This window comes from Perca fluviatilis, chromosome 24 (genome assembly GCF_010015445.1).
Source record: "Perca fluviatilis chromosome 24, GENO_Pfluv_1.0, whole genome shotgun sequence".
Taxonomy (NCBI): Eukaryota; Metazoa; Chordata; class Actinopteri; order Perciformes; family Percidae; genus Perca; species Perca fluviatilis.
In genome coordinates, this window is record NC_053135.1 from 9,607,135 (window position 1) to 9,625,311 (window position 18,177).

The window sequence follows — 18,177 nt, forward strand, 5'->3', positions numbered from 1 at the left end:
CATGTTGGCAGTTTAGTAAAGTTGGCCTCGATAGAAGGCAACTAGTACCATATAGTTTCCTATTTACGCCAACCGTTTAATAATGGGTTACAAGCATTATCTTAAACTTTACTATAGAGACATTATCTGTTTTTTTCCAAATAAGAAATGTATTGCAAATGAGGTCAATGTGAATAATATAGCTTCCGGAAGCAGGGTCATCAACCTTTTTTTCTCTCCACAAACCAAATTTTGTATTTTGAACAATAAAAGTTTTCCTGTTAAGATACATGTCACATCTATTTTTCAACGTAAAACGCTTCAAACACGTAATTGAATCACGCATTTGCTTTTATTCTGAAATACCGTCAGAGCGGAAGCCGCCTCGATAGTCTCTGTAACTTGACGCAGTTTGGCTGGGTCACGCTGCAATCCAGCCGGATGTTTTGCGTCGCCAGTATGCGATGGGAACATTTGCTCATTTTATCACAAAACTAATCTTGCGGCTCCAGCGGCGGCCCTGACCAGGTGAGTACCCGTATACAGCGTTAGCCGAGCGGGCTTGTTAGCTAGAGGAGCTGCAGGTTGGTGTGGGTGAAAGCTGCAGGGAGGTCGTGACGGTGTTGGTTTGCAGTGACCGTGCACGCTCCTGCGCGCTCCCCAACAACCATTATGTAGTTTCTGTGGGTTAGAGCCCCTTCAACAGGCGGACGGCGGGGGATGCTGCTGTGGTGTTCATCACCTGTCTGACTCGAAAACCAGGTGGAAATGTATTTCAACTAGAGGAAATGGAGTTTGTGAGCTCTGGAGTGAAAAAGGCCTGAGCAAAACACCAGCTTCCACTAGTTCTTTTTTCTGCTGGAATCCTGAAGGGGCACGCCAGACCCTGTCAGTCTTTTTTTTTTTTTTTTTTTTTTTCTTCAACCTGTCTAGTGTTCATCTGTATATGTGCTGTCTCTGACAGCTGTGTCTTTGTTACACAATGGCTGATAATGGCTCCCTGAGGATCCGAGCAGTAGCAGTCCCGGGTTTTGGGTTCACAGCTTTTGATGATGGGCAGGGGGAGGTGGTGTGAGCACGAGCCCCAGCAGCTGTCTTTTTATTTCATCCTCTCTTTTGACTTCTGTAGCCTACTTCCTCCCTGACTTTTTAACTGTGGACTGGGAATCTGGCTGCTGCTTTTGGCTTTTCCAACGCTCCTTGCAAAGGGCCGTTTTCAAGGGCTGATGTAGTCAAACAACCCCTCTTCTATTAATGCACAAGATCCTGCTTACAACCCATAGTTATAAGCCATTAAGTTAACTTGCAAATAAAATGTTAATTTCATTGCATTTTAAAGATCTGATTGGTTTGAGAGCTGCAGCAGCGGTGTTTCGGCCGTTTGCCTTTCCTCATTCATCTTCAAACTTTATCTGATTTCCACATAATGAGTATTGATTTGAAAGACACATGCATGCAGCAGACACATGAGCTGATGAGTGTTGCCATGACGTCCTGACTTAATCTATAATGGCTCTTTAGGTGCAGTGCTTGGTAGAAATGTGCATAGACCTGGCCTCGATTGTAAATTGTGCTAAAAAACCTTAAAAATAGTAATTAAGTAGCAACAATTAATAGTCTTTCAAGCAAAAAAAGCCAAACAGTCCCTAGTTCTAGCTTCTTAATTGTGAGTAGGCCTACTTGTTGATTCTAGTTGTTTAAACTTTAAAGTGATAATAAATATATTTAGGTTTTGGACTGTTGGTCAAGCAAAAGCAAGCCATTTTAAGAAGTCACCTTGAGTTTTAGGAACTTGTGCCGGGCATATTTCACAGTTTTCGGATGTTTTACAGACCAAAGATTAATCAAGAACATGAATTGAGAGCAAAGTAAAGCAATGCTACAAAGAATTAATTTGTAAGTTTTATCTTCTCAAAACCTTTCTTTTGCCGTTCTTGAACTCCATAGCTTGAGTTTGTTTTTTGTGCATTCAGTGTAATCTGTCTCCAGAGAGGAAAAACGATCACCCTGCTGCTGGTGCTGCAGTTGTTGACACACACACACACACACACACACACACACACACACACACACACACACACACACACACACACACACACACACACACACACACACACACACACACACACACAGAGACACACAGACACCTGTTTGTTAAGACAGATGGTCAACAGGGTGCTCTTGTGTCTGTGTGATACTGTGCAGTTGGTCAGCTGTTGTGTCTCCCCTCATCGCCCTTATCTCTGACTCAGAGCACATTCTTATTTAATCAGGCAGTTGGTTTCCTGTTGAGCCACTAAGCTGAAAGGAATCTTATTTTATTTGGCAAGTCGACTGAGAACGCACACTAAAACACACTGACGCACAGACTGCTTTTTGTTGCTTTAGATTACATACTACCGTCTTGCTGCCAAGATAAATTGTGCTTGATATGTAACCTTATCTCACTAAATTAATATTTCGGTTGGCAGACATGCTGCCTTCCAGTCTTATGTAAAACTATGACACTGGGCCATGCTCTTTGAGCAAAAAATCTAAAAACATTCTCTGGTTTCAGCTTCTCAAATGTGGGGATTTGATGCTTTTCATATTCCAGTGAACTGGATAACTTTGGGGTTTGGACTGATGGGTGAACAAAACAAGCAATTTGAATACATCTCCTTGGGCTGTGAGACATTTTATAGACAAAATAATAAATGGAATAATCAAGGAAATAATCTGCAGATGAATCCATAATGAAAATCATCAGTTGCGGTCCTAATTCATTTTACAACGATTTAAAAGAAAGAGAGGGGAAAGCAGCTGTGAAGCTGGAACCAGAGAATGTTTGGCAGTTTGACTGAAACAATAAATAAATTGACTAATACGCTAATTGTTCCTTTTCTCACTGTGTATCAGCAGTCATGAATACACATTCTGAACAATAAAGATCTTAAATTTGTCTTTCTCCTTCCTTACATGATTTTTGGCGCTGAAACGATTAGTCAACCTTTTTACTTATTTTATTCTTACATCTTATAATAGAGTATTCTGAAAACGGTGACGTAAAAAAGGTGAAGACCATTAATAATAATAATAATAATAAATTGAATTTATATAGTGCTTTTCAAAGACTCAGTCGCTTATTATTACTTATTATTATTATTATTATTATTATTATTATTATGCAGTATATGATTATAACTATTATTTGAAAATCTTGGTTTGGATCCAGAGTCCTTTTTGCTTTAGTAGAAAATGTCTTTGGGATGTGTAGACAGCTCAAATATTTAGTCTGATGCAAAGCTAATACATATTCGCTTGCTTGGTGCATTTTATTTAACTTTCTCCTTTTTCAACTCTATCTATGTTCTCTCCACGTTTCCAGAGAGCCACATTGCGAAATATTGTGTGCATATTCCTACAATGAGTAGGGTATTGCAGCACTGAAGTGGCCAGCGAAAGTAGTTCAGTCAAAACTTAAGTTTTTTTGTGAACTGTGCAAGGGGAAACATTTATGTATTTGCATCAGTGACACTGTTGCAAATAACTATGCTATTATATTACTTTCGATATCATATTAACGTGGACGTGACTTTTTTTAGAAATCATTCAAATTCTGTTATTTGCACATTGGCTTCCGTAATCACATAAAAGACAGAAAGGCAAAGATGTGTGCTTCCGAGTCATCTGCCCCAAGTGTGCTGCAACAATGAGGAACAGGTCCCCTCCTCATACTCATGAGGACATAAAACTTTTTGATGTCTCTCGCCCCCCACACTTGTCCTTTTTCCCCTTTCAGCCCTGCCACACTCTCTTTCCTTTTGCACTCTCTTAAAGGCCACGCTAGTCTTTCAGCCAGCCTTGGTCTTTTCTTTCTGTTTTGAAACACTCCCCCAGCCCGAGACAAAGAGCGGAGAGTGACTGTGGTGCTCTGTAGCCAGGTGTTCTCCATTGCTGCCCAGGGCCGTAATAGCACCAGCCTTCACACTGCAGCTTCCCTCCCCCCCAGCCTCCCATTGTGCAGCTCTATTGTTCAGCCACCCACCCCCTCGTTGATTCATCGGCCACACAGGCAAAGCCCTTTCAGACTGAGGTGTGTGTGTGTGTGTGTGTGTGTGTGTGTGTGTGTGTGTGTGTGTTGTGTGTGTGTGTGTGTGTGTGTGTGTGTGTGTGTGTGTGTGTGTGTGTGTGTGTGTGTGTGTTACGCGTGCCTTGGGGTAACTGGGTGTTGCAGGCATTTGCCCACAGCCACTCCCCTCCTCCTCCCCTCGTGTCTGCAGCTCATTATATGGCCGCTCTGCTCTGATTGGTGGAAAAGCAGCCACTCCAAACGAGGGAATGGCAGACATTGTTGGTCCATCTGTTCTGCCACTCATTGTCCAACTTGCCTGCTGAGAGAGAGAGAGAGAGAGAGAGAGAGAGAGAGAGAGAGAGAGAGAGAGAGCCCACAGCACCCACAGCTCCCACAGCTCCCACAGCTCCCACAGCTCCCACAGCTCTGGAAGACACTCAGACAGTGAGGACAGAGGCGTTTGGCTGGAGTTGGATGCTCTGCTGTACCTGCAGCAAAGACGAGCGTCAGCCTCGCATGTAGCTGCTCTAGGAAGTTTGGGACTTGTTTCTTTTCCGTTTCACCTGCAGTGTTTTCCAGTCTGATTTTCAAGGATTCAAATGTGCGGAAATGAGCTGATCTACTTGACTTTCTTCATTCTTTGTTGATCTTCTAAGGCCTGGTAAGCGTGCCTATCACCTGATTTATATACTGAAATCTTACTTTTTAGCTTCTCTTTCTGTGGCGGTTCTGATCTCTATCTTAAAAAAAGCAACTGGGATGTTTACTACCCATGTCTGATTAGGGCCATTGAAATGATGCAAAGGGCCCTAGTTAAAGAAGTGCTATCTGCATGACAGGCAGCAGGACTGTAGCATCCTAAATCACTTTTAATGCTGAACTACCTAAATATTTAACTGACATGACCTAAATCACTGAATTTCCTTGCATTTTAAATAGACGTCAGTCATGAAAAGTTCACATTGCTAAGTTCAGAATGAAGAGGAGAAGGTGCAGTCCAGCTTCTGTCTAATGATGGCTTTGGATGTGAAATATTGTACAGAAAAGATAAAGTAGTCTTACAGGTCCCACAGGGCCCAGTTGTGACTGTCAGTCTAACTACTACAGCTTTATGTGCAGCCTCCAGTCACAGGACTACACCTGCCTACACTTTGCTTTAGCCTGCAGCTGTGGTAGTTGTCTGACATTCAAACAGTGTGATCTGTGTTGATATGAAACTTGATGGGGGGGGGGATGTGCCAATGCTGTGTGGTTTTGGGGGGGGATAACCGAAAGAAAGCTTCTTATCTGGGTCACATGAGGCTAGAGGAAGTAAATAGGTGTGTGTGTGTGTGTGTGTGTGTGTGTGTGTGTGTGTGTGTGTGTGTGTGTGTGTGTGTGTGTGTGTGTGTGTGTGTGTGTGTGTGTGTGTGTGTGTGTGTGTGTGTGTGTGTGTGTGTGTGTGTGTGTGGTTGTGTGTGTGGGTTGTGTGTGTGTGTCAGTCAGAGACTGTGTCCGGCTGCGTCCTTATTCTCGCTCTATTGTGTGCGTGCGTGTGTGAAGGGGAGACACCAGTTGCGAGTACCGCTCAGCAGACGTCTGTTGCCTTGCTGCTGGCGGGGAAAGCGCCATCTAGACACACACACACACACACACACTATTCCCCCGGTTGATTATTCTGACTGGGACAGCCCCCTTTTTACAAATACCTTTTTGCACAGTATCAGGCATGCAGCAGTATACCGCCAGACAACCCCTCGGGCCCCCACCCGCCCCTTTCAAACCCAAACCTCTTTACCCCCTCTCTGACCCACTGCACAGACACTTTTTTTTTTTTACACAAAGCTTCCACATACAAAGCGCTGTAAGGGCTGTGTTACATATTCATTACGGCCTCCATCAAAGCCAGCAGTGCTGCTGATGTTTGAAAGATGCACCCACTCAGCCTGGAGCTCTGGAGATGGTGATGAGGTGGCTCTGCCGTTGGTCTCATTTGGGAATTCCACAATGCACTGAATGCATTATCCTGTGGACCTTGGACCACACTAGAAGACTGTAAAAATCCTACCACTTACATTTAATCAGATCACACATTTAACAGGCTTCAACAGTGAAAAGCACAGTATTCAGATTTCTGCCATTAAGCAGCTAAAACAGGATTATTATATTTATAGACAAAACAATGTATCCATTAATCAAGAAAATCACCAGCAGAATAACCGATAATGAAATGAATGATTTGTGGCATCCCTAGATTAGATGGGTCAGGAACCCATTACCACTTCATTATTCTGCGTTGTTGTGAATGTATCCCATTGTATATTGGTTCAATATTTTTTTGATGATTATCTCTTTGGGTATCATCTAATGCGGATATGATACCTGAGTTTTGGTACTAATACAAAAATGTACCTTTTTCTATAGAATTTTTATTTTTTTTCCCATTTTAATAAAGAAGCCAAACTTCTGAATGTTGAATGTTATACACAAGCTGCTGTACGAGAACTTTTGTATAAATAAAATAGTGTGAAGTTGGCAAATTTGTTTTTAAATTAAGGCGCTATCTGATCTAAGAATACATAGCATTACGAATCTGACAGTTTTTGATACTTGTTGCTAATGACAGTTCTGTACCTATAATAGTAGTGAGGTTTTATATAGGGATGAACTGATGCAACATATTCTCTCCCAGTTTAGGATAGATGATAGCAAGCTTTAGAGAAATGGAAATGGAAAGATAGTTTGGATGTGTCTGTTTAGACCATCAGCCGAGTAGAGTGAGCCTAAAATGTTCCCAATAGTCCCAACTCAGTCACAGTCACTTTGTGAGGTAGACATTGTGTATGTGTGTGTCTTCATATGTGCATAGGCACCATCAACGCCCACATTTGTTGATGCCAAGGTCCCAGTCCTAATAGCAGGTCTATTGTTGTCTTGGGTGGTGGGGTGGGTTGCCAGTGAGGCACACTTAAGCCGGCCCCTCCCTGTGTGTGTGTGTGTGTGTGTGTGTGTGTGTGTGTGTGTGTGTGTGTGTGTGTGTGTGTGTGTGTGTGTGTGTGTGTGTGTGTGTGTGTGTGTGTGTGTGTGTGTGTGTGTGTGTGTGTGTGTGTGTGTGTGTGTGGTGTCGACTGAACGCTGCAGCCTCTGTCCTGGCATTTGGAGGGGAGAATGCTTTCAACAGCTGTAGCTTAGCAACAGTAGCTCAGCCGCGTTGCTAGGCAGCCCTTTTTCATAAAATGCGCTCTCACTCCAGCCCCCCCCCACCCACCATCTTTAAGTCACTTCCCCTTCCATCATCTGGGTTGTCCAGATAATTTTGAGTCCAGATGATTTTGAGTAAAGTGCTTTAGGCTAAGTCTAACTGCACATTTACATTTGTAGAATTCGCTGTTATTGTTTTCTTGTGGGAAAATATTTTATTTTCGATATGAATACTTTCGAGCCGAAATTTCATCAGACTTCATTCTGTCCAGTCAGAATACAGCAGGCCTGTAATTTTGCCTCTACAGTTTAACATATCAGTTTCCTGACCTCAGATTAACTTTCCAAAGTGCTCCCTGTAATTTGTGTGCAGCTAAACCTTTGACACCAATCAGATTAGCCGAACCAGATCCCATGCCCTTGTTGCTTGAATGCAGTATGTTGATGGGCTCCGTAGCCTCAGAGCCCCTCAGTGTTTTAATGAGTGACTCCACCACCCCAGTGGGAAGAAGCATATGGAACTTAATTACCAGGTAGAATGTAAGGGGGGAGGGTCTGCCGGGCCCATCGCTAACGGCTTGCTGCCTTTTTTTTTTTTTTTTTAACAGTTCACCCTCTGTTGACCATTAGATTAATGTGCTGTGACGTGGCCCTATAAAAACACGCCGGTGCCAGACTAAAAAAAACGCGGGAGTCCCTTAATTAGGGTGAGAGAGGCCCCCCTTGGGTCTTTGAGTCAACCAGTCTGTGCCTCAGCGGAGTCCCAACTGCCGAGACAACCAGTCAGAGCCAGTGTAAACAGCTATGGCAAAACGTTTCCTAGGAAAATAAAGGTAAAATGTCAGATTTTCCTAAAGTGACAGTCAGTGTTGACTCAGAATTATCATGTAGCAAAACATGCAAATGAGTCCCCAGGAATTTCAGTGGACTGGTTGCACCTGTTACCAACACCGTACTTATTATTTCACCCAAATATTAGTTTAAGTATCTCTCTGCACTTAAGGGAGTTACCCAGTTTCCCTGTCAGCATCATATTCTCTGAGTGTCATCTCAACCTGTAGAACAATAGATTTTCATTTGATTTCCAGCTGTGATCATTAGAAAAAGAACATTTTAGATTTTCAGACACTGCATTACTTTCATGGTATCTTCATTCAATTCATCAATCAACTTAATTATGATGACCACTTTCCTTTACTAGCTAAGGTGGTTTTTAAAGGGGGTTTTTTGAAGGGATGTCAGCCCCCACTTTTTCCTTTTTAAATTGCATACTCATCCTTCTCTCTTTCTCTTCCTTTAGGCACCAATGAGTCGAGCTTTGTGAGAGGGCAGCAGTCAGCCCAGTGTGCTGGATGTCTGTGACAGATCCATGGGCCAGAAGGACCATGTGGAGGCAGGAACAGGCCACCTCGACCTGGGGCTGGATTTGGAGTATCTCCACGTAGCAGGGGCCGACCGGCAGGCTGGCGGTGCTGACGTGCCCCCTGCTATGGAGGAGCAGGGGGAGAGCTCTGGCAACAGCAGCACCGCCAATTCCCCTCCACCGGCTGTGGTGGAGGAAAATGCCGGGTCTGATGCAGAGTGCGAGCCGGCGCCGTCTTCCGGCGCCCCCCTCGCTGACCCGGATGGAGGAGAAGGAGGGTTAACTCACAGTAAGAACACCCACCAGCCACTTTGTCGGACCCAGTGTGTGGACTTAGGCACTGAGGGTCCTCCTGAGCCCCCGCCTAAACCCCCATCGGATCTCGAACACGACACCCCTGCGCACTCCTCACCCAGCTCCCCACATAAGCACCCACCTGAGCCTCCGTCCAATCCCTGCTCATCAGAGCCAGCGGCCGAGGCTGGCGGGAAGGAGTACCAGGCTAAGCTGGAGTTTGCCCTGAAGCTGGGCTACTTTGAGGAGACAGTGCGACTGGTGCTGTCCAAGCTTGGCCCCGACACCCTCATCAATGACATACTGGGAGAGCTGGTCAAACTGGGCACCAAGTCAGACAGCGAGCAGCCGGCTGGATCATTAGCCTCTACCTCATCTTCTTCATCCTCCTCGTCCTCCTGTGCCTGTTCGGATTTGCTGGACAGCCAGAGGTCAGACTCGCCCTGTCCGTCCGACTCTCTGTGTGACCAGGACAACCTGCGGCCAATTGTGGTGGATGGCAGTAATGTAGCGATGAGGTGAGCAGTCTACGGTAACCGTTTTAATAAAGACACAGTTAAATCACTGTAAAATACCCTTTTACATCATAGTATGTGTTTTATTTCTGAATAACCTACATTAAACCCCCAAATGTCAATGTGCTGTTATCTTCTGCCTCTTAACTATGTCCTGCAGCCATGGCAACAAGGAAGTGTTTTCCTGCCAGGGCATCCAGCTGGCTGTAGACTGGTTCCTAGAGCGTGGCCATCATGACATCACAGTGTTTGTGCCTGCGTGGAGGAAAGAGCAGTCCCGCCCTGACGCCCCTATAACAGGTCAGTTCAGCAGGCTGATTGAAACAAACGCACAACGCATTTGATAAAGTTGGGAGATTATTCTGGCACAGCATTTTTCTCAACCTTACCAAAACTCCTTCCGACACAGATCAGGAGATCTTGCGTCGCCTAGAGAAGGAAAAGATCCTGGTCTTCACTCCTTCGCGGCGTGTCCAAGGTCGGCGCGTGGTTTGCTACGACGACCGCTTCATCGTCAAGCTGGCCTATGAGTCAGACGGCATCATCGTCTCAAATGATAACTACCGAGACCTGGCTAATGAGAAGCCTGAGTGGAAGAAATTCATCGATGAGCGGCTGCTCATGTATTCCTTTGTCAATGACAAGTAAGTAGAGGTGGATCAGTCAGGGACTTATTCTGTCAATATGATCGATCTTGATGACTTAAATGTGATGATTTGGATGTGTTCAAAGAATTGTGACATTTAGGATTTGTGTCTGTAATTTTGAACTCCGAGATCTTAGTTACAATTCACCTTTCGTATCTCATTCCCAGCTATTACTCTATCACATCTGACATTTGGTTTAACAAATGCCACGACAGCTGACATTTTCACTTGGTTTTAAAAGGAGAATTACAGCTTGTTTTATTCTGTCTACCTCCAGTTCCCCCAATCATTTTACATTGAGAATTAGAGGCCTTGACTAACTGCCATGCTGTCTCTCTCTCATGGGTGGGCTAAATTCTCTGGGTGGGCAAAGCAGAGAAAGGGGAGGTAACCTTGCTCCTTATGACCTCATAAGGAGAAGATTCCAGATCGGCCCATCTGAGCTTTCATTTTCTCAAAGGCAGAGCAGGATACCCAGGGCTCGGTTTACACCTATTGCCATTTCTATCCACTGGGGGACCATAGGCAGGCTGGGGGAACTCATATTAATGTAAAAAAAACTCATAAAGTGAAATTTTCATGCCATGTTTTTAAAAACACTATTGTCATTATTGCCATGTAACTATCTTGTCCTTTCTAACCATCCCCTCCCTTCTCTCAGATTCATGCCCCCAGATGACCCTCTTGGTCGTCATGGCCCCAGCTTAGACAACTTCCTGAGGAAAAGACCTGTCATGCCTGAGCAGAAGAAACAGCCTTGTCCATACGGTGAGAACACAGAACACACAACACATTTAATTTTCTTAATTAAAATCTGGGCTATAAGAACACACATAGGCCAATCTGACGATCGCATTATGTATGCGTTAGGTGGGGGTGGTGGTGAAGTGGTGTGTCTTCAACAGTTGTGCCGGTCACATATTGCATAATGTTTGTTTTTCTGTATATTTACTGTGTAATAAAAGTGAGACCTTCTGCCTCCAGGAAAGAAGTGCACTTACGGCCACAAGTGTAAGTATTACCACCCAGAAAGAGGTGCTCAGCCTCAGCGTGCTGTGGCTGATGAGCTGCGTGCCAGTGCCAAGACGTGTGTCGCCACGAGAAACCAGGGGGACACTGGGTTGGTGAAGAGCCACAGTGTGCCAGCTGGCAGCATTGAGGCAAAAAAAGGTGCCCAGAAAAGGCAGTCCGACCCAAGCATCCGAGCTCTGTCGTACAGTGATGCTGAGGAGAAGCTGGCAAAGGGGAGGGCAGAAAGCCAGAAGAACAGTATGTGTGGCAGTGGCAGTGGGAGTGTACCCATGTCCTCAGCCCTAGGGGGCCCTTCATCCAGTTTCACCCTTTCCCAGGACCAGCAGTCCAGAGCAGTGACCCCTCATAGCCTACCAGCCCCCAGCCATGACCTTTACCCTCACTGTGAGTCTCCAGACTTGAGCTACTACTCAGTAACGCGTGCTTACTCTGGCCTGAGTCTCTCCTCCAGACGGAGCCCAGACTGTCGCTTCCCCAATGACACAGACATGCGGGTGGGCTCGATGGGTTCGGCCGGCTCCGAATGCGGCAGCGAAAGCAGCGTGAGTTGCGGGAGCAGCTGCGACTCGTACAGTGAGAGGCCGTGTCCCGTGTGCCCTCCAGAGACCTTACTGGAAGACAGCATCCATTTTGCTAATCCCCACAGCCGGCTGTATCCCCACCATGCCGCATCGAACCATGAACTGTGTGGCCTTCATCCAGCCGATTACACAAATCTCCAACACAGCCACACGTCTAATACAGGAGTGCATAGCTACCACCTGAGTATGGCACGTGGGCAGAGCTGTGCTCACGATCAGCCTCCACCAGAGGCTCCCCAACCGCCCCAGCACCCCTTGCCCCTCATCTCCAGCACCAGCCGCTGGCTGCCGCTCCAGCTGCCCAAGGCGACTACCACTCACTGCCCCAGTCCAACCCTCACCCCCTGGCTCTCCTCGGCCGCTGCCTGTGGCCCCCGCAGCGAGAGAGAGCGTGTCAGACTCGCATCTGTATGAACACCTCTCTACATCGCACCATCACCACCGGACAAAAGCTTTGCCCAGCTGGGACTCGTATTACAGACAGCCTACTTTGCCGCCGTCCAGGTATGAGCCATCTGCCTATCAGAGCCTGCCAGACACCCAGCAGTCATCCTGGCACGCCCCTCCCTGGGCACAGGACGGCTACACCCAGCACCACACCTCCCACCCAGCTCTCCACCCATCCCCGACACATTACTTAAACCATCCGCCGCCTCCAGCCCACTCTCCGCACCCGCCTCACCCATCCGGCACCCCTCTCCCGCCGTACCCGCCTCACAGCGCTCACCTGGGAGTGCCCTCCCACGCTCCTCCCTCCTACATGCCGCAGCACCCAGAATCCCCCGCACACAGCCGCTACGGGGACATGAGGGAGAAAGTGTACGTCAACCTGTGCAACATCTTCCCCTCGGAGCTGGTGAGCCGTGTGATGGCCAGGAGCCCCCACATCGCAGACCCCCAGCAGCTGGCAGCTGCTATACTTGCAGAGAAAGCCCAAACGGGGTACTGAAGAACGAAGGAAAGTGTGATCTCCCATTAGAAACCAATAGCAGTTACGTAGTCTGAGTAAAAATAGGAAAACACAAACGGTGGGTGGTTTGCATCAGCAGAGCAAACTTTGCCTTTGCAACACTTGAAAGCACGTTGGGTTTGCATGGTGGTATTTTAAATACTGGAATGCTTTTGGATTGTCTCCATGTATAGATTTTTCTTTTCTTATGACATTAATGAGACAATGCATAGGTTTCAAGGATATCAAATGCTAAAGATAATCCAAATCCAGCTCTGGTTATTGTGCAGGGACAACTAAATCCACTGAACTTTAAGAAGTGTGGGGAGAGCAAGTCATTTGACGAAATCTTTGACTTTGACACAAAGTGCAACTTGTTCCAATGTGTAACCTGCCCAGTTAGTCTTTTTTATTTATTTATTAGCTTATTATGTGTATTTCACATGCAGGACTTTTAATGCATCAAATTCAAAAGGCCCTTTTTTACAGCCAAATCATAACTTAGAGTTGGTATCGCATACATCAGATATGAAGGATAATTTAAGCATTTCCACCACCTATTATGATTCTGATTTGTAGTGACTATACACACACATAATGTGCATTGTACACTGTACTTATTCTCAGAGCTGAGTCAAACGGTGTTTGCAAATTTTCTTTTCTTTCATGTGTAAAGCCAGAGAGATGGGATTTTTTTTTTACCTCCATAACAATACAGAAAAGTGTCACAGATTTCACTGAATAATTTTCTTAATGTGTTATGTGGCAAATCCATCATCACATGACAGTTTCAAACTACTATTTGACCAAGGTCTGTGTATTGTATTAATCTCTTTGTGTGTGTGTTGTTTGGCCATTTGTGGGGCTTTTTCCATGTTGGTAAAAAATGGGTGTCTGAAAGATGGTCGTCTTATTTGAGATGACGTCGGTATTTTGGTCAGAGTTGTAGCTGTAGAGATGGGTGACCCTGTCGTGTGTACCTTAGTTTTAGTAAGGGACATCTCTCTCTTTCTCTCTCTCTCTTTCTCTCTCTCTATCTCTCTCTGGCCCTTTTCATTTGGGTCAACTCTGGCATCTGCTACAGACAGAGGACATCTGGACATCAGAACAAAACATGTATGTATTGTAAATATATTTAAGACTCCCCCCGCTGGGCTTTTGGCTAACAGCGTCAACTGTTGTCTGTAGCAGATCCCAGCTGAATCCATGCTAGACAGAGAAAATCCTTGTTTGATACAAATTGTATCATTAACTAAGTCGCTGATGTTATATACAGTACATGGACTTGTTGATCAGTATCTAACACTCTTGATGTATTGCTATATGATGAAATGCATTGACAACAGTTCTGTTCCAAACGAGATGTTCCAACTCTTAATCTTGTGGAAATTGCTTTTGAGACAATTATTTCAAATATGTTATGAAACGAGAGGAGTTGTCTGCCTACTATGTTTAGGTATCACAACTTCTTTATCTGTGCTTTTGGGTTTTAAAGCTGGCTTATTTTCTAAAGGAGCTCCAATTCAATCATGTGAGAAATATATGCTTTGGTTTACTTGTTAAATGACCATTTGAAAACAAAAGTGTGTTTTATCACAGTTAGGGTTGGGGTCAGTTCATTTCAAGCTTTTTTTAGCCTCTTTATTAAGTCCTTTTTAAAGTAACATTATACAACGTTATGCTTGGAATAATAATTTATTTTTTATCATTAACTTCTCTATTGTTTCTATTAAATCATGAATTAAGTGAACAAACCCCAACCATGTTTAATAAGTAAAGTTTTCTATTTGGGCCAGTCCCATATCCCATGGTGGCCATTTTTAATGTCTGTAACACTCTACCAAAGCTCTACCTGGACTGTTTGCAAATGTATAAGACCATGTTTGCCTTTACAAAAAGATGAGGGCTTCATAGAACCCGAAATGATCCAGTCAGTAAAGAGATCTCGAGAATAACAACTGCTTAAATGTGGACAGACATTTAGCTAGCTAACTGGAATGGGAAGTGTTTTTGTGTATTTTTAAGGACAAAAATCTTTAAATATCTTTGTGCACAGTGCATTACAGGGCGGTAGTTTGAAGAAGGGTTTTAATTTCTCCACACACAGGAGGCTCCCTGAGCACTTACGAAGCTTATGCCAACATGTCCTTGTGTAATTGCACACCTGACCTGTTCAGATGTAACATATGCTGGGATGGCCCAAAAATTGAAATTCAGGCAAACGTTGCACTTATATTAGTAGGGCGTTATATATTCTGAATGCAGCATTAGCCTATCTTTGACTAGCTTAGGTGTACTTGATCAGGTAGAGCCCAACCAAAGTGTAACGCAAGTTCAAAATGGCCACAAAGGAATTAAAGTCTACAGAGTGAGCTCATCATCCAGTTCATTACAAGCCAGCTACATAAAGCCCACAGGTTTCTTTCCTGTCCAACGTGTCACATTGTACAAATAATGAATAATTGTACAATGACGTGCTGTTGACGAGAGAGAACCTTTGTGTGTATTGAAGAAGCGCCTTCTCTCTGGCCTCCTGGCACTGTGTGTCAGTGTGGCACCTGAGTGTGGGCCAAAAGTAATGCCTCTTCATGGCATTGTGCTTATGACACATCCAATACTCTGAACTATGTTCAGCTAACTGTTATGCATGTTTTGATTTGTTTTGGTTTCTGCATGATTCCTTGTGTTTATTTGTGTACATAGCTGTGTTTCTGTCCTGGAAGCGTTGTCCTGATGTTACTGTGAGATGATTGTAGCTGTTGAGATGCCGATAGGCTTACTTCTATAGAAAACGGTCTTGTTTTTCTGTTTTGTTTCATATATCAGTTAGTATTGATTTCACAACACCAGCCTCTTTACAATATAAAGTCAAGAGGCAATGCTATTTGTTTTCTGTAAGGCTTGAAATTTCAGGATCAGAAAGAATATTTTGGAATGCATCCCAAATTAGCTTTATGACATACATTTTATGACAAACATTGTTTTCTTTGGAAGTGCACTTGGCCATAGGTAGCGATAATGGAAATGATTAGGATAAGTTGACTTCTGTGCTGCAGATATTGAAATGCTATACAGGCCACAACACTGATAGAATGAAAATCCTGTTTCAAATTAGTCAGTAGTAGAATAGCCCTGTAACTAATTGATTATTATAACATTCTTACTGTAACTGTGATTGTTCATTAAAGTACTGCCTCGAAATGTGATATCCATTGGCATTGTTGTAGTTCCACCCCCACACGTATTACAATTTTAAAATAACATTTAGAATATTTCATTTAGAAAGCCCTGTACCGTATTATCTTCCTGTAAAAGTAACATTTAGCCTGGTATTATTTGTGTAATAATAACAGTACTTACAGTACCCAAGTCTTGGCAATCAGGGGAAACAAAAATAAACACTGTAAGTACAAATATAAAACTAGTTAGATTGTTTCCCCATAAAGGTCTGTACACTTTTATCCTGCAATAGTTGTCATCTCCAATGCATTTTCTATCTATTAGACATCAGTAGGCCAAATCCCACTCTATCCATCCTCTCTGTGTCTGCTTCCAACACACACACACACACACACACACACACACACACACACACACACACACACACACACACACACACACACACACACACACACACACACACACACACACACACACACACACACACACACACACACACACACACACACATATACTTGCTTGTATCAGGTTAGGGCTATCTATTGGCTGAGCAAGCTCCCTGTCTCCTGACCTAAACTTCATGTGATTGGTCGACGAAGCCATCAGTCAGCAGCCAAGATGGCGGAGGCTACGGGTAAAAGAAAAGATAGCTTTTCATACAAAAAGATGACTCAATAACCGTTCAGTCGTGGATTTATCTTTATGAAATGATTGTGAAAAGTCACAGAAGTACCACGCCGGATTACTAAACTTCTGGAAGGGCTACGGTTGCACTGAAGTCCTCTGCCCTTTGAAACGGCCAAGCTGTTAGCTGTCAGGCTAAAAACACAGACCAAGGCTAGGTTGAGTCATAATTATTTATTTATTTTACAAAGAGAATATAATGCTATTCCATGATAGATTAAAACGCTTCTGGATGGCCTACAATGGCATTGAGGACTTCGTTGAAATAGCGCCTTCTTCAGCTTCTAAACAAAAAAGTAAGTCTCTGCACTGTATCTGGAGATAAGAAATATGGCATTCATTAATTAATGATTAAGATCGATGATGATGAGAAATGAGAGGTATCTGATGATGACCCTCATGTGGCACTGACGCTCCAGTTACTCCTGTTAGGTCAGTGGTGAAGTGTTTGCATGGGTTTATTTGCTGCTTGAGGTCTTTTCATTGGCAGAACTGTCCCCTTCTGTATGTTAGAGCCAGGTGGTGGTGTAGTGTTGTTTATAATGCTGATTCAGTATAATAAGACTATGGAGTGAATGTGATAGAGCAGAATGTAAACTGCTGTTGTTAGTTCTCATAACTCTCTGAGAACGTTTAGTTCTGGTTCCATCTTCTCCACTCAGAGGGGTTTTGAATTTCACATTTTAGCAATGAAAAGAATGCAGCCAAGGTTGAAGGCACATTGAAGTTCTTTCCGGTACTACTACCCTTCATCATCGCTTAATATTGTTCTCCTCCCGCCCTCAGCTTCATGCCTTCCTGAACACACACATTGCATGTATTTAAATTGTGTAGGCCTAAGTGCCACAGAATCGTTTGTTAAGGTTGGAATTGACTGGTACAGATGACATCATTTGTGTGGTTTGGTCATCAAAAATTAAATCTGAGAAGACATGAAATCAAACGCACACTTTCAAGCACTGTGTGTGTGTTTTAGAAGTGCTGTCGCCCACCATTATTATGCCAGAGTTACAGTTAAGTTGGATAGCTTGTTTGACCTGCTGCCCGGAATAATCCAATAAACTCTCTTCCTCTTGTTTTCTCCCCAGATGAGTTTCTGGATCACAACTGAGAAGTTCCTTCACGTCATTCATGTCTTCTTCATACTGTACTCACAGTATACTCATAGTATTGTATGTCATGATTTTTGTGCGTAAAAAAGTAACTGTATAGTATGTCGAAAAAAAGTGATAAAAAGCCATATTATAGTACGTTGAAAATAGTGATAAAAAAGTCATAGTATAGTATGTCGAAAAAAGTAATAAAAAAAGCCATGACATAGTATGTACTCATAAAAATGCAGTAATAGTAGTATTATGTGTTATGTAAAAAAAATCTATGTAAAAGTCATACAAAATGTCTGCCAGTTAAACTGCATTCCATAAAAGTGGATGTACATCTTTAAATAAATTATCTCCCGGGATGATGATCCATGACCTGCGTTTCCTCAAACCAGAGTTCTATCACACTGAGCTCTCTCCAGTACTAAAAGCCTTTTCCGTAATTTTGTGCTGGGAGGTTGGTCGGGTGACGCGGAGATATATTATTATTATTATATATACAGTACAGGCCAAAAGTTTGGACACACCTTCTCATTCAAAGCATTTCCTTTTTATTTTCATGACTATTTACATTGTAGGTTCTCACTGAAGGCATCAAAACTATGAATGAACACATATG

At 43.8% G+C, this 18,177-nt stretch overlaps 1 protein-coding gene and 1 long non-coding RNA gene across 2 annotated transcripts; both read left to right on the top strand.

Moving 5' to 3' along the window:
• Window positions 1–391: 391 nt before the first annotated feature.
• Window positions 392–15,800, top strand: LOC120554586 (probable ribonuclease ZC3H12C). Its single transcript, XM_039793570.1, is given in 8 exon segments — window positions 392–507; window positions 8,514–9,388; window positions 9,546–9,685; window positions 9,795–10,029; window positions 10,694–10,800; window positions 11,017–11,901; window positions 11,904–12,013; window positions 12,016–15,800. Coding segments are annotated over 7 exon segments (2,862 nt in total). The 5' UTR covers window positions 392–507; window positions 8,514–8,582; the 3' UTR covers window positions 12,595–15,800.
• Window positions 15,801–16,378: 578 nt separating this feature from the next.
• On the top strand, window positions 16,379–17,920 carry LOC120554052. The gene is made up of 2 exons (XR_005638295.1): window positions 16,379–16,754; window positions 17,547–17,920. It is a non-coding gene; the product is annotated as an uncharacterized LOC120554052 (long non-coding RNA).
• The last annotated feature ends 257 nt before the right edge of the window (window positions 17,921–18,177 follow it).